This window comes from Vespula vulgaris, chromosome 1 (assembly GCF_905475345.1).
Source record: "Vespula vulgaris chromosome 1, iyVesVulg1.1, whole genome shotgun sequence".
Lineage (NCBI taxonomy): Eukaryota > Metazoa > Arthropoda > Insecta > Hymenoptera > Vespidae > Vespula > Vespula vulgaris.
The window spans coordinates 3,238,309-3,253,032 of record NC_066586.1 but is presented as its reverse complement, the minus strand read 5'-3'; the positions used below and the strand labels follow the sequence as shown (position 1 = coordinate 3,253,032).

At 40.0% G+C, this 14,724-nt stretch overlaps 1 protein-coding gene across 4 annotated transcripts in view; it reads left to right on the top strand.

The window, feature by feature from the left end:
• Positions 1–13,989, top strand: part of LOC127071078 (uncharacterized) — a 233,249-nt gene extending 219,260 nt beyond the window's left edge. For all 4 annotated transcript variants that reach the window (XM_051009973.1, XM_051009967.1, XM_051009959.1 and 1 more), the window contains 3 exons: positions 9,337–10,188; positions 10,654–10,899; positions 11,177–13,989. In XM_051009973.1, the coding sequence (XP_050865930.1) occupies positions 9,337–10,188; positions 10,654–10,899; positions 11,177–11,268 (1,190 nt within the window). In that variant the 3' untranslated portion in view covers positions 11,269–13,989. The remainder of the gene's footprint in view (positions 1–9,336; positions 10,189–10,653; positions 10,900–11,176) is intronic.
• The last annotated feature ends 735 nt before the right edge of the window (positions 13,990–14,724 follow it).

The following is a 14,724-nucleotide window of genomic DNA, read 5'->3' as shown; positions in this document are numbered from 1 at the left end:
TGTGGTCAACCGGGGTAGCATTAAGAAGAAGGAAGAATCTCTCTAAGGGATATAAGGCGATGTCCTCGGGCAACGAGTTACAAGGAGAAAAGGAAATTTTGCAAGCGAAACTTCAATCAAATGCACGAAATAGAAGAGGAAAAGCGTAACTTTGTTGCGAAGCACTCTCTATCCCTCTTCGTCTTCACACTTTTCTTTCTTCCGCATAGACAGTCAGCCAATGGCAAAAATTCTGGCCGTATTCGTCTGTCCTTGGGGCTACTTCGGGTCGTTCTTCGAGAAAATCCATGGAATTTTCGATGCGGCAGTGGGCGGACTGAACGCCATACCGAATTTGCAAGTAAATTGTCAATTTTCTTTCATAGATACATAGTTCGCAAGAAGACGAATGCATAAAAACGGACACCATTTTAAACCCATGCCGAGTACGAAATTTGATTTGACAATGTTTCCATTTAAAATCGATTAATATTTAGTAGCAGCATAACTATCGATACGTTGGATATTCGATAATAATCGAAAACGAACCATATATTGAATAGTAATAATACAAGTAAAAAATAATTCGCTATGCGAGCCCGATTTCGGAACTCGACAATGCACTCGAGCATTCGTAATTCTTCGAAGATGTGGAGAGAGATAAAGAAGAAGGAGTGAGATAGATAGATAGATATAGATAGACAGAGAGAGGGAGAAAGGAAGAGAGAAATGGAGAGGGAGAAGCGTAAGCCCTTTCGAAGCATCGACAGAAAAGCGAATCCAGGAAGAAAAAGCGAAACCTTCTGCTGACGTCGCTGGCAGTCCCTGCGGCGTCTAACTGAGATTGCAGTTGCACATCTTGCAGTTTCGCTTTTTGCAGCTAGCTTTTCTCGTCGAACGCATTCCATGGAGCAAGTAAGGCTGCTTGGTAGTATTAGCTTTCTCTCATACCTACCATTTCCACGCTCGCTTTTCTTTCTTCCCTCTCATCCGATTACTTCTAGACTTCTCTTTCTCGCTCTCTTTTCTTCCTTCTCTTTTCTTTTGTTTCTCACACTTCCTTTTTCATGATTTTTCTCCTTCGATAATCATTCTCCCTCGTCCTCGCGTGTTTTCTTTTCAAGGAAACAAATCTTTACCACTATCCACATTTTTCTTGTACCTCCGAATCATTCGTTTATCTTACCCCCTTTTTTCTTTTTCTTTTTCTTTCTCCTTCTTCTTCTTCTTCTTCTTCTTGTTCTTTTATCATGTGCTTTCTCAAAGATTCACTTTGCTTTCTCATAATCTTCTATTACCTCAAATCCTTCCCAATAGACCTTGACATTTCGCCGGTCTCCGACCTTCCACTTTCTCTCTCCCTCTTCGTCTTTCTCTTGCATCTCCTTTTCCTACTCCTTCTCGGCCCTGTATATTGATTATATAAGCGGCCGAATATACTAACTCTGCTAAAAACATTCACCGTCCATCCGATATCTCCCCTTTGGTTTACATATTCCCACCACCCATCTAGCTCGACTCGATCTCCACGTACATACACTTACAACGAATAGAAATGCAAGAGAAAGGGTAGCTATAATTGTGGTAGATATCTTTAGAATCTTCGGACAAAATGGTGAAACTTTGATCTTAATCGCTCAAAATTCGAGGAGAGAAGCTTTGTTTTTGTATATATAATATGATTACAATGTATGAACGAGTAGATTGAATAATTAGCTGTAATAAACTTAGTACATGCTCTATTCATAATCATTTCTTGCGTGCATACATTCACGAATCTTCCTATTTCAGAAGGACGTAAATGTCACGTTTAAATAGTCCACTATTTGTTAGGAGGTCGTACTAAATCGTGTGTATATTTGGTAAATTAGCAGTTGTGATAATATCAAATGTAGAAAAGCGGCCCGATTGAAATTAATCGAATAACGAATGAATTATATTCGTAGTTTGTTCACATCAGTTCAAGTATAAGCCGTTAATATATTCTTCCGAATAAATATCCTTTTTCTCGTTTCCTTCGAGCGAAAGCTTAATTCATTGGAATCCGTTGTCCCATACTCTCTCGCATTTACTGAAACGCTTTGCATTTTTTATTATTTTCTACCATTTCTCTCGATCTTTTCAGCTGACCGCACTTTTAGAATTGGTATATCCATTCCGTGAGTTTCATTTGAAAATATAGAATCGTGTTAGAAAATTAACAAGCTCTTAGTTGATCCCCCATGACCGATGAACCCAGCATGTTGTTTTGAATGCATTCGATAAAAGGTTCGAAAGACCGCGAGAAAGGAATCGTGGCACACAGAGAGAAAGACTTTCTCGGCATTTTATCTCCGGTGCGTACAAACATGCGGATTAATATTTTTTCCGTCCGATTGCGGATAGTCGAACCAAGAGAAAAAGCAACTGATAGAAAGTGAATGGAATAGAGAGGCAAGATCTTCCTCTCTCTCTCTCTCTCTTTCTCTTTCTATCTATCTCTATCTATCTATCTCCCTACGTACGTACCTCTCTCCCTCCCTCTCTCCATTCTTCCCTCCCTCCGGCAGAGAACCGGCGCATAACGAACCGTCGCCCGTGAAAGAGAAAAACGGACAGAAACGAACAAAAAGCGGAAGAATGGTTCAATGAAGCAAAAATGCACGTGCCAAAAATTTCATCTCGTTGGCCACGTCATTTTTGTGCGCATACCTCTCCCTTCGGGGAATTGATTTTCCATAGAGCGAAGCGTCGCGTGATCATTTTTGGCTCGCTGCTCCGACTGAGATTTTTTTTCCTACACCCGCCTCCTCTTCGTCCTCTTCCCTCTACTCTTCCTCCCCCTCCTCCTCGCCTTCCTCAGCACCATTTTGCGTTCGTTACTTTCGCGATCCTATCGTGAAAGACCGAAAAATTCGAATGTTTTCATCTCTAGAGTGAATGATCGTGAATTCTTTTTTTTCCTTTCCTTATTCTTTCTCTTTTTAAGTTTTATAGGATTTTTATGAAGAAATAAATTGTTTCGATGTACCCGCGATAAATATGATCCATTAAAAAGTTCGATTATAGTTCGTTAGTATTATAAATTATAATTATAGTTCTAATGAACTCTGTTTATGGATTTTATAAATACTCTGCCATATCTTTAAATGTTTCTCACGTAACCTATTAATAATTGTATGGAGAACGATAATCGCTTTATTCGTCGTTCGACTCTGATTTTATACCACCCATAGTATAATTTCGTAAAACTATTATGGCCGAGCGTAGCGTGCGGCGAACTTTGCCAATTATATTCCCCGGATTCCCGTACCGCTAAATATCGCAAGTATAGCAAGTAAATTATGTTTATAAAAGGGGACCAAATATTATCTATTCTCGCGGTATGCTTCATTTATTTATCCTGAACCATGGAATTCCAGAAATAAACTATATTTACATAAAACTTAGTCAAAACGTACATAATTATTAGAGAAAGCAACGTTGGTAATCGTTACCAATATATATAATATATATATATATATAAATATATATATAAATATAAATAAATAAATATCTATATACATAAAGGACATTTTTACATCGACACTATGTTAATACGTCTCCTCAAAAATCACTTTCGACAATGTAAAATCTCCGAGCGTTTATTACTTCAGAAGTGAGAAAAGGAAAGAAATGAAAAGAAGAAAGGAGAAAGAGCTGTTACAAAAGGACAAGGGACAAGTCTCCAAGGGAAAAAAAAGAAAGATAGGAAAAGATAGATATAAAGAGAAAGGAAGAGAAAGAGAGAGAGAGAGAAAGAAAGAGAGAGATAGGAGAGAAGAGAAGAGAAGAGAAAAGAGAGAGAGAGAGAGAGAGAGAGAAGGAACGATAGTTTTTGCAAGAAACGACGCTCGACTTTCATCTTTCGTGAGATATTAAACTACGGATTGAAGGAACGAAGAGGAAGGAAAAGGAAGAGTAAGAAGAAGAGCCACGGATATACGGGCTTTCGCGACATTACGTAAATATGCAAAGGACCCCTCGTTTTTCACGTTTAAATCTCATTAAATTGTACGTTTTCGCGTCTCTACGGAACATTTCATTATACATGCTGAGAAGAGGAAGACGAAGATAATTCGTATCTACCGTGGGCGTGACATTAAAAACGCGTTTCGCGATTCGAGAAGATTCGTCTGTTAAGATTAAAGAAAAAAAAAAAAAAAAGGAAAGAAGAGAAAAGAAAAGAAAAGCAATGCAAAAGAAAAAACATAAAAAGAAAAAGAAAAGCTACTATTCGGACTTCATAACACGATTGTGGTGCGTCGATCCATAATACATTATCCATAATCCATAATCCTTAATCCATAATGCAGTCGTTGAGACTCGTCGAATATTATGCGCTTCATCCGAGTTTTCCTTTTCCTTTCTTTCCTCTCGTCCTTCTTGTCACCAAAACTCCTTTCACCATCCTCTCATATTTAATGCATTCGTTAATGTACAAGTTTTAGCATTTTGACCGAACCACCTCTGTTAGTCCCTCGGACTCGGAAAAGCCGCTCTCCAAGGGAAAGGAAACGTCTATCCTTTTTTTCTTTCTCTTTCTCTCTTTCTCTTTCTCTCTTTTTCTCTCTCACATACTTTTTCCTTTTGTTTTCTTTTCTTTTTTTTTGTTCACATGTCTCCTCCCCTCTCCCTCTTGATCTTTTTGAAAATGATTGATTCGACCTCCCAGTGGATTGCGAGGAAACCGACCGAACAGAGTTCGTTAAAAGCAAAGTCTCTTCGCTCGCGAACACGCGAGGTACGTACTACCTACGTTTTCCCCCGACTCATCTGTCTTTTTCTACTTGGAAGACTAACGCTATAACGTTTTTAATTTATAGTCTGAACGAACTTTTTTATCGATCGGTTTACCATCCTGCAAACGATACGATGCTTGATTTTTGTATAAAACTCATAGTAGTATATGTTCTCTAACATATGAGAAAGTCTCCTCGATGCTTGATTACGAGTGACTTGGTACCACCCTTAAATAAACAAGCAGCGATTAACTCGAAAGGATTAAAATCACTTTAATAATGATCGTACGTACTTACGTAATTATCTTTTAAACGTTTGGAAAGAAAATGCGCTTGTTTATACGAATGCGTATTTGTTTTGTGATAAGAAGATAGAAAGAGGAAAACATAAATAAAGGAAATAACAGAAAAGAAAAATAATATGTAGACGTTGGAAAAACTCAGAGTTTCATAGCCGATCGATCATGGAGAGCAGTTTCCTTGGTATCTTCTCGCGTACGTGGATTAAACGTTGGTAGGGCTAGAATGTCCGCGTCTTTGAACTTGACACGGGTCACCTGACTCCGTGGCCTTTAGACTCGGCCCGCCTTGTCGCGACCCTCCTTTCGCTCCTTGACTCGCCCTCTCTCCGAGTCTCTCCCCTGACTCTCTGATAACGTCCTCGATAATCCCACGCTATCCATTACTCACCTCCACTTTTAAACCCCCGTCGAAGCTTCTAAAGGAAGCCCCTATATATTTCTTTTTATTATTACCACGTTAAGAATACATATTCTATAATATTTAACGTCATCATTTTGACCACGTAATTATCATGTTTTATCAAAGAATTTTAACATATTCACGTTATACGAATATATTCCTGTAGTCTAAATATGACTACAGGAAGATACGAATACGATTAACATATCTACGTGAATTATCGGTGGAATAACAATCGATTATGTATTCAAAAATATTCGTTCATTGGAATTGGAGAAAAAGACAGGGACAGAAAAAAAGAGAGAGAGAGAGAAAGAGAGAGAGAAAGAGAAAGAAAGGGAGGGAGAGAGAAAGCTAATCAAATAGTAACGCATACTAATTAACCGATTACGTTTTCGAGGTTGTTAGCTCCCGGTCCACGCGGTGCACGACACATCGAACTACAGCTAATGGGTCGATATTCGCGGTAGAAAATTAAATAGATAACTATATTTGCCGAATACAGGGTTGGACGTTGTCCGGCCAATAATAAACAATCCGTTATAGGCTTAATTACGCGAGTTGTCATCGTCGCTTATAGATAGACACGCATTTTCTACCTCTCTCTTTCTCTCTCTCTCTCTCTCTCTCTCTCTCTCTCTCTCTCTCTCTCTCCCCTTTCTATCTCTCTCCGTATTTTCCTGCGGTGTGGATCGTTAATCAAGACCGAGCGTGGTTCTCTTTGACGAGAACTATAAATTACCAAATTTCATCGATATACACTCAAATCTGTGACTAATTATCGATCGTAATATATGTAGTGAACGAAGATACTCCCAAACTGCGTACTGCTAACGCTTTTAGAAAGATTATTATTGATCATAATTCATGAGATCATTAGAGAATCAAAATTAAATAATTTTAATTTAATAAAAATTGTAAACCATGTTTTTATGGTTGGGAATCGATTTGAATCGTTTATTCTTATTGAAATTCTCAAAAAAGTGTTTTCATAATTAATAATTATCCGTACGTATCGATAAACATATTTTTTTCGGGGTTTTGTCGTCCAGGAAAAAAGAAGGGAAATCATTTGACAAACGATCTCCTTTATTTAATTTGATTCGATTCTTTTTAAAATATGATAAAATATGATCTCCTCGAACTCTCCATATCGTAGAAATTTACTTCTCGTCATTGCTTTTGGTAAAACGAACGTATTCCTGTTTCGAATGGAGAACCGATTCGATGTGCGAACGAACGACCCAACGACCCTCCGTCGTCTCCGTGCCAAAAGTTATTTCCGTTGGAAATTTATCGCTCTGACAAGAATCGAGACGTCATTTCCGGATGATGAGTCGAACAAAGAAGTAAAAGTTAAATGTCGTCGACCGTGTGCGAGAAGATCGACGCTAGCATCAAAAATAATTGCCGCGCTATTCGCACGTTCTACACGTATGTACATATGTATATATGTAGATATATATGTATGTATTTACATAATACCTTTTTCAGCGGGTTTGAGTCTCGCAAAAGGAGGAAAAGAATACCCGAAATATAAAATATGCAACCTGCAGAAAAGATTTACTCTCTTCGTGCGTGAATGAGACGAGAATGTGCACGCGCGACCTATTTTCCATTTTATTTTTCATATTCAAGCTTGTTCCAAAGTTTCTATCTAGCAACGTAACTATATACATACATATACGTAACAGCGATACATATTTTAATGATTTTTTCGTTCATACGTGGTTTACAACTGAATAAGGATCGCCTCACGGGGTAGTTTTTATCGTCTATATAATAATAAAAAATATTTACTAGACGATCGTTCTTTCGACTCGTATTCGCAACTCTTTTATTTACAATAGAAACTGTGTTATTCGAAATGATAAGAGAACTATCAAGTATATGTATATACTTGTATAAATAAATTTATATATATATATATATATATATATATATATTATGAAACAAGTTAAGTAGACAGTTTTTATTGAAGAAAAATGAAAGAAAATCTTTTGATTAGATGCTTGAATTTTGAAAGAACTTTCGAACAACAAAGATTTTATCTTACTTATTACATGAAACAGAAAAATATTTTCAGTCTCTATTTAATAATGCTATCCGAAGTTTCTCGCTATGAATATAATTAACGATTCGAGGGACGAGTCTCCGATTTGTCCTCCCGATCGCACACAAAGAAGGGCCAATCGAAGAAGGGTGACCTCCCTTCACCGGGAAACTCACCCTTAGTCCTCCATCCCTTTGGCAGGACCTTCGTGCTGCTGGCAATCGCTTAACGAGTCGGAAAAATCAAGTCTCCTTTGGCGAGCACGGCCTCGCCTTTGGCCCGTCGTAATGCGTGTCTAATTAACCATAAAAATAACGAGATTTTTGCGGGCACGTTCCGTGAAGCAGCGTTGGAATCGATTTACGATTTGTAGCGAAAACGAGAAACAGTAAGAGAAAGAAAGAAATAGACATAAAGAAGAGAGAGAGAGAGAGAGAGAAGACGAGCCGGGTATTTTAAAAAGAGCTTTTCAAAACGAAGTCACGGTACATAGTCATAATGAGAAAGAAAAAAGGAAAAAGAAAGAGAAAGAGAAAGAATATGAGAGAACAAGGAAGTCTTTCGCATTACTCCATAACAAAGCGTACAGTTCATTCGTCCTTTCGAAGTAGATCATGGACCAAATGAACCATTCCTTCGTCATTCTCAATGAGCATTAAAAATATTCATCGGAACGTGACTCAATCGGCATAAGTATGTACGAAATAACGAACGATATAACACGCTCAACTAATTCTACGTTTTGTGGAACGGATAAGAATCCTTCGAATTACCCTTAGTAACAGTCAACAGCAAAGGAGGACGTGGACCGGTGATGGTTATATATAATAATCGTATGACGGAAGATATTCGTCCCCTTGGAGAAATATCACGGAGGAGTATGGCGGATGTAAAATTTCACCGCAAACTTTCCAAGTTAGTAGCCCCAGGAACGCGTCTCAATGGGGAGGAAAAGGATGAGGTGATGATTTGACCGGAGGGTGCGTCGTCAGATTTGTCTCGTTAGAGTTCACATTGTGTCTGCCTACGGCCGATTTACGCTTTCTCTCTCTCTCCCTCTCTCTCTCTCTCTCTCTCTCTCTCTCTCTCTTTCTCTCTGTGTCTCTCTCTTTTTCTCGTTCTCTCTCTTTCTATCTCTCGAGTTTTCCTCGTTATAGCTATTCGCATTCTTCCCTTATTCCAACCATTTTCCTGATCCTTGGCCATTTTTGTACTCCTTAGTACCTAACGAGCTTCCATTAAGGCCAACAATATGTCTTTCGCATTTGCCAGCAATTAGTAGCGTCTATCGCATTACCCTCTCGCAGAGCATCCTTTTCATTTCACGACATAGCCTGCGTGTAATCTGACTTATATGTCCCGTCGTCTCTCTGTTAGGTATATATGTATTTATGTATGTATGTATGTACGTTTATATCTATGTACGTACGTATGTATGTACGCGTGCTCTATCACACTAACTCGAGATCTCATCCGCACCGTTAAACCGACAACGAATAATTTTGTTCTCAATGTTGAGAGAGACCACTTCAAGGATTAAAAGAGTTAACTTATATATTTTCTCTTCCTTGTCCGTGCAAACTTATCTTCGGTATATTCTACGAAATACATACATAAGCGTATAATTTATCTCTACAACGTTATTGTAAATGTTATACGTAGAAAAAAAATGTCCGTTCTCTTTATTCTACAAAAGACCGTCTCTGCTCGTACTTGAGTTTAAAAGAGAATTCTCTCTCAATTTGGTTAATCTGATCACACATACGTTACTGTCGTTAAACAAGGAAAATCTTTTCATGTTGTAGATTCAGAAGATAAAAAAAGGGACTTTGTCTGTTTCAGCGAGTTCACCGGATCCACGCCAGTGTCCTTACCTTGGTAAATTCACGGTAACCGGAGTTAACCATAATCAGAGGAACACTCGTGAAAGTCGGAGAAATCAACATCAAGAGTCTCTGACGAGCAGGCACGAGGGTGAAAAGGTTAGACACGCTCAGGAACGGATAGTCGAGGACCGTCGTGGTCGAAGCAAAATCGATTTTGAACTTGAGAAGAGACGAGCGAACAACGAGTATCTCGTGCGTGAGCGAATGGGTAGACGGGCCAGATCGAATCGTAATAACAGAAGTCACAGAGATCAACAGGAGTCCTCTTCTTCGTCGAGATTAGTTTCAGAACCACAGGAGTTGGTTCATCGGGAACATGGTTCGCGTTTGAAGGCGAAAAAACGAGAGAAAATTTCGGACGAGCTTGGTAACGACGAAGATGGTGATGATGGATCGAGCAGATCGAAGAGAAATTCGAAAATGACGGATTTCTTGGAAGACTTTACCGAGTTCGCTCATATGAAACAATTCTGGATGCCGAACTTCGACGACGTGGGAACATCGGCCATTTTAGAAGTCGACGACGACGAATACTTTGGGGATTACCCTGATACTAAGAAAGCACCGAAGAAGAGATCGTCCCAAGGCGTTCGATCTTACAAGAGCATGTCCTTTGCGGATCTCACGAGGATGCGACGAGATCTCGAGAATCTTGTACACGAAGAAGAAGTTACAAGCGAGACCAGAGAGAAGAGAGAAGAGGTCGAATCAAGGTGCAACGCTGAGATCACCACTCTTACCGTTGGCTGTTCTACCGCAGACAGAATGGAGTTTCAAAGCGACTGCGTGGATGAGGATGCAGTTACCGGTATATCTATTACTAACTTACTATTCTGTAATAAATAATCGATTTCTTCATTCATTGATAAATTCTATGCGTGTAATCAATGATAAGAAGAAAGAAAGAGAGAGAGAGGGAACGAACATCCCTTAGCTATGGGGTCAATTGATAGAACTTTTGAAAGCGGGAGAAGGTACTTTAAAATTATGTAGGGTCCTCTCTTAATTTGACGAAACTCTGTATTATGCTCGTTGGACCCTTGCAATCGGCAAAGTTTCATCAAGGGATAATGGTGCTCGAAGGGTAACGACTGTCCCCGAGAAGTCACCCTATATTAACCCAAAAGTTCACAATGTACCTACTCCCTCTCGCCCCTATTCTTCTCTCTCTCTCTCTCTCTCTCTCTCTCTTTCTCTGTCTCTCTCTCTTTTCCTCTTTCCATGATTTGACACTTGTCCCTATTCTAAAGCAATCGTCTTTTCTGCTTTCCAGCTTACTCCTGCCATGGAAGGTGGATAGATGCGGAGGGTACTCAGTTCGTGATCGCGACCCCACTCGCGCGCAGAACAACGTGGTCGAACGATAACAACAGGCCGCAGCCCTACAGGAACACCCAAAGATTGTGCTTCATGTACAAAGAGAGCGGTGGGGTTGTTAGTTTGACTGCCAGCCCCGTGGCATGTCAAAGAGGCATCCCTCCACCCGCACCGATGTTGGCCTTCAACGCGACCAGCACCGGTAAGCAAGCCACTCTTCTGATCCTCCTCTTCGATCCTCCTCTCCACTCTCTTTCTCCTCCTCTTCTCTTTCCCTCCATATAACCTACTACTCGAGCTTTGAGTATCGAAATACGACCATGTTCATGATGCTCGTTCCTTTCGAATTTTGAGACAATCTTCGAGTCACGTAAAATTGATCAAATTCATAAAATCGATCGAGTTTCCTCCATTTAATGTTTCCTATCTAACCAATTTTACGAACAAGGTAGTGAAAGTATCGATTCACGTTATCGCAGGTCAGTGTATGGAGGAGAACAATGGACAGATGCATCGAGCGACGTACCTGACGATACTCCTGCTGACGGCGGTGGTCGTGATATTTAGGTGATTCTAATCGAAAAGACGACGACGACGACGACGACGACGATTTTCGAGAGAAGCGTTGAACGACCTTCGTGGGAAAATGTTTTATCGACGAGGATGCCGAGCGACGAGGGAAAAAAAAAAGAAGACAGAGCGAAAGAGACCGCCTCTGGCGCGAAGCAACGGCAGCGATCGTTCGAACGTCGAGGCCAATGGAAAAAGATGGAGGAGGAGAGGAAGAGAAGAAAGAGGAGAGGGAGGAGGAGGAGGAGGAGGAAGAAGTACAGGGTGCTCTGCTGCTGGTGAAAGAGGAAGGAGACGTGGGACGGAGAAGAGGAAGAAAGAATCGATTCACTGGCTTTGACTGCCTTCGGTCGATAGGTCCTGCCAAGTCTTCTATCTCTCTCCCTCTTTCTCTCTCTCTCTCTCTCGTTTTCATTCACTCTCCTTCTCTTTCCCTCTGTCTCTCTCTCTCTCTCTCTCTCTCTCTGTGCCTTTCTCTCTCTCTATCTATCTATCTCTCTTTCTCTCTGTCAGGAGAAATTCGTGCTCGTACGATCATCGTTTTGGGAGTAAAGGGAAAAGGAGAGGAAGAGGAGGAGAAGATAAAGGGGAGAGAATCAGCTCGACCGCCAGAAGGTACAAACTCCGCACACTATCGTCGACCGTCGACCCTTTGAGGCGAGCCGGTGATCTTCGATCCGTGAACGAAAGGATAAGGATGCACCCGGAGAACGTGCGGACTCTTTTTCCTGACTATGGTCAAACGAACGAACGATGAGAGAGTAAGAGTAAGAAATAGAATGAGAGTGAGAAAGAGAGAGAAAGAAAGACAGAAAGAGAAAGGGAGAGAGAGTATCAGCTGTATGTACAAGCGAGAAAATACGCGTTTTCCTTCGTCTCTCAACACTTCTCGCCAATACGGCCAGTAGCTTTTTTTACCGACACGTTGTGTACACATGTAGCTCGTAGTAAACGCGCGCGTGCTAGATAATTAAAGTCCTCGATAAGAGAAGAAAAGGATGAACGAACGAACGAACGGTTTACCGTGGTCGGACCATATCAAAGCGAGGCGAGGATCGGTCGATCGTTCGTTCTGTTTCTTTCTTTTTTGGACACGAAGGATTACGCGAGGAAAGAGAAAAGGGGGAGTAAAAGAGAGAGAGGAGAGAGAGAGAGAATGAGAGACCGATCGTGAAACGAAATATAAGCGCGGTAATCTCGTTCTAGCTAGTAAGCCAAGCGACGAGGCGGGCTCGTTATCTTCTAAGGTAGGAACTACATAGACAGAGAGACTATCCTTGATAAAAGCAGAGACGACGACGGGCAATTTACTCTGCAAACGTTTCCCTCCTGGAATCACGGTGCTCGCCAGACTTCTCCATCTTTTATATATAAACCCACTTTAGGCGACGTAGGCGCCTTTAATTTATAATTATATATGTATATATATATATATATATATATATATAGATGTATATATATATGTATGTATATATATACATATATACATATCCAAGAAATGTATTTATCCATCCATGGCTTGCCTAGGAGAGGATGTCAGAAGAAAACCGCCGAAACCGATGGAGAATCGTGAGCGTATATCGGCACGAGATCAAATTTCATGACCTTTCGTGTCGTGTGTATGTTTGTATGTATGTGTTTATGTGTGTATTGACAATGGAAACGAATTTTAGAGTAAATCGCCCTACGACGATCGATCGAACGAACGAAACGCGGCCGTCGCGGCGATCGCTCGACGCCAAGGATAATTTTAATGTTTTTGCCTGTATAAAGAGATTATTATAACGCGACGAGGGCTATGTAAGAACAAATGATTCAACGCAATACAACCTACTCGATTATACATATAGGGAAATGATTATTTTATGCGACTACTAGGATGAGAGAAGGGAATGAAAGAGAAATAGAGAGAGAAAGAGAGAGAGAGAGAGCCGAACGATATGAGGGGACAGTAAGAAAGGAAGAGAGAAAGAGGTGAGGACGATAAGTGATGTGGAATAGAGGCAAAGAAGAGGAAAGAAAATTTGGAAAATTTTATACTTCGCTGCACATTTATATGTCGTCGTATAACTGTGATCGATTTTTTTTCTTTCCGACAAGTTCGCCTAAAACAGATAATGGAGAGGAGAAAAGAGAGAGAGAAAGAGAGAGAGAGAGAGAGAGAGAAAGAGAGAGAATGATGTAGGCAAAGAATAGAGAAGATTTATTCTTGCATCTCTAATCCGTGTTGCGAATCTCTTCTAAACTCTTTCTCTCATATCCCTCCGACTCGACCTCGATGCGATCGCGAACCTTTTCATTTCTATGGTTTCTCCTCGTAGAGAGAAAGAGAGAAAGAAAAGGGCGTAGGAAAAGATTTTGTTTTCGCAAGGGCACCGAGGTCTCTCCCATTTTTTTTTGTTTTTTTAATAGCGTAAGGAATAAGCAATAAAAAACGCGCAATGGCTGAACGCTCGATAGATGAGAAAAAAAAAGAAAAAATAAAAAAAAGGAACAAAAAAGCGGCGATTAAATGGCGAAAACGATTAATCGTATTTACGAGAGGTAACTATTCGTAAATATATTGATCGGAAGAGATGATTATATCTATTGTGTACCGATTTTCCCTTGAATTCGGATTGAATCTTTTTGCGAAACGAGAAAAGCTTCGAAGGAGACGGCGACGTAAGGAGCGGGCGAATGCAAACGATATTATTGTAACTAATACAGAGTCTATATATTATATTATTGTACAACCATCTTTGTAATAATTAACCCAAACCGAGTGACGAGAGGAAAAACGAGAGGAGGAGACGTGCAATGAGAACATTTGACAATGAAGAAAGGATAAGAGAAAATGTGAGTGTTCGTATGCGTGTGCGTGCATGTGATTTTATGTGAGAAAGAGAGAGAGAGCGAGAGAGAGAGAGATGGAGTGTGACCGAAGTAAAAGATGACACTGAAACATAAAAAGAAAAAAGCCAATCGCTATTTTACCACTTTTTCAATCGCGTTATCGTAGTTTGTATACTATTAAACTTTTCTTCGATTTATCGTTAATTACGTAAACGAAAACCATCGTCGGTGGACCGCGAATAAATCCTCGCGTTTAAATGAAATTGCAATTTATCTTCCCTCCTGTAAACGTCTTATTTACTTAACGTTTTCCATTCGTTCTTTGTTTATCTTCTGGAACAGTATTTTTCCTTGCTAAACTGCCATGTCATTCTAATTACTTTTACATCAATCGAAAATCCTTCGTAATATTCGATATTGTATCAGTCAGATTAAAAATCTATTTAGAAGGGATGGAACGTGATTAACGACGATGGTTTTTCATTCATTTTCGTGGTTTCATAGTTCTCCAATGAGAAAGGAACCTAATCGAGATTCATTTTTTATCTCCTCGAATACCACGATACACATGTCGAATAAAAACCTTTTTATTGTTATGATATCGTCATATTGCGCACACAGA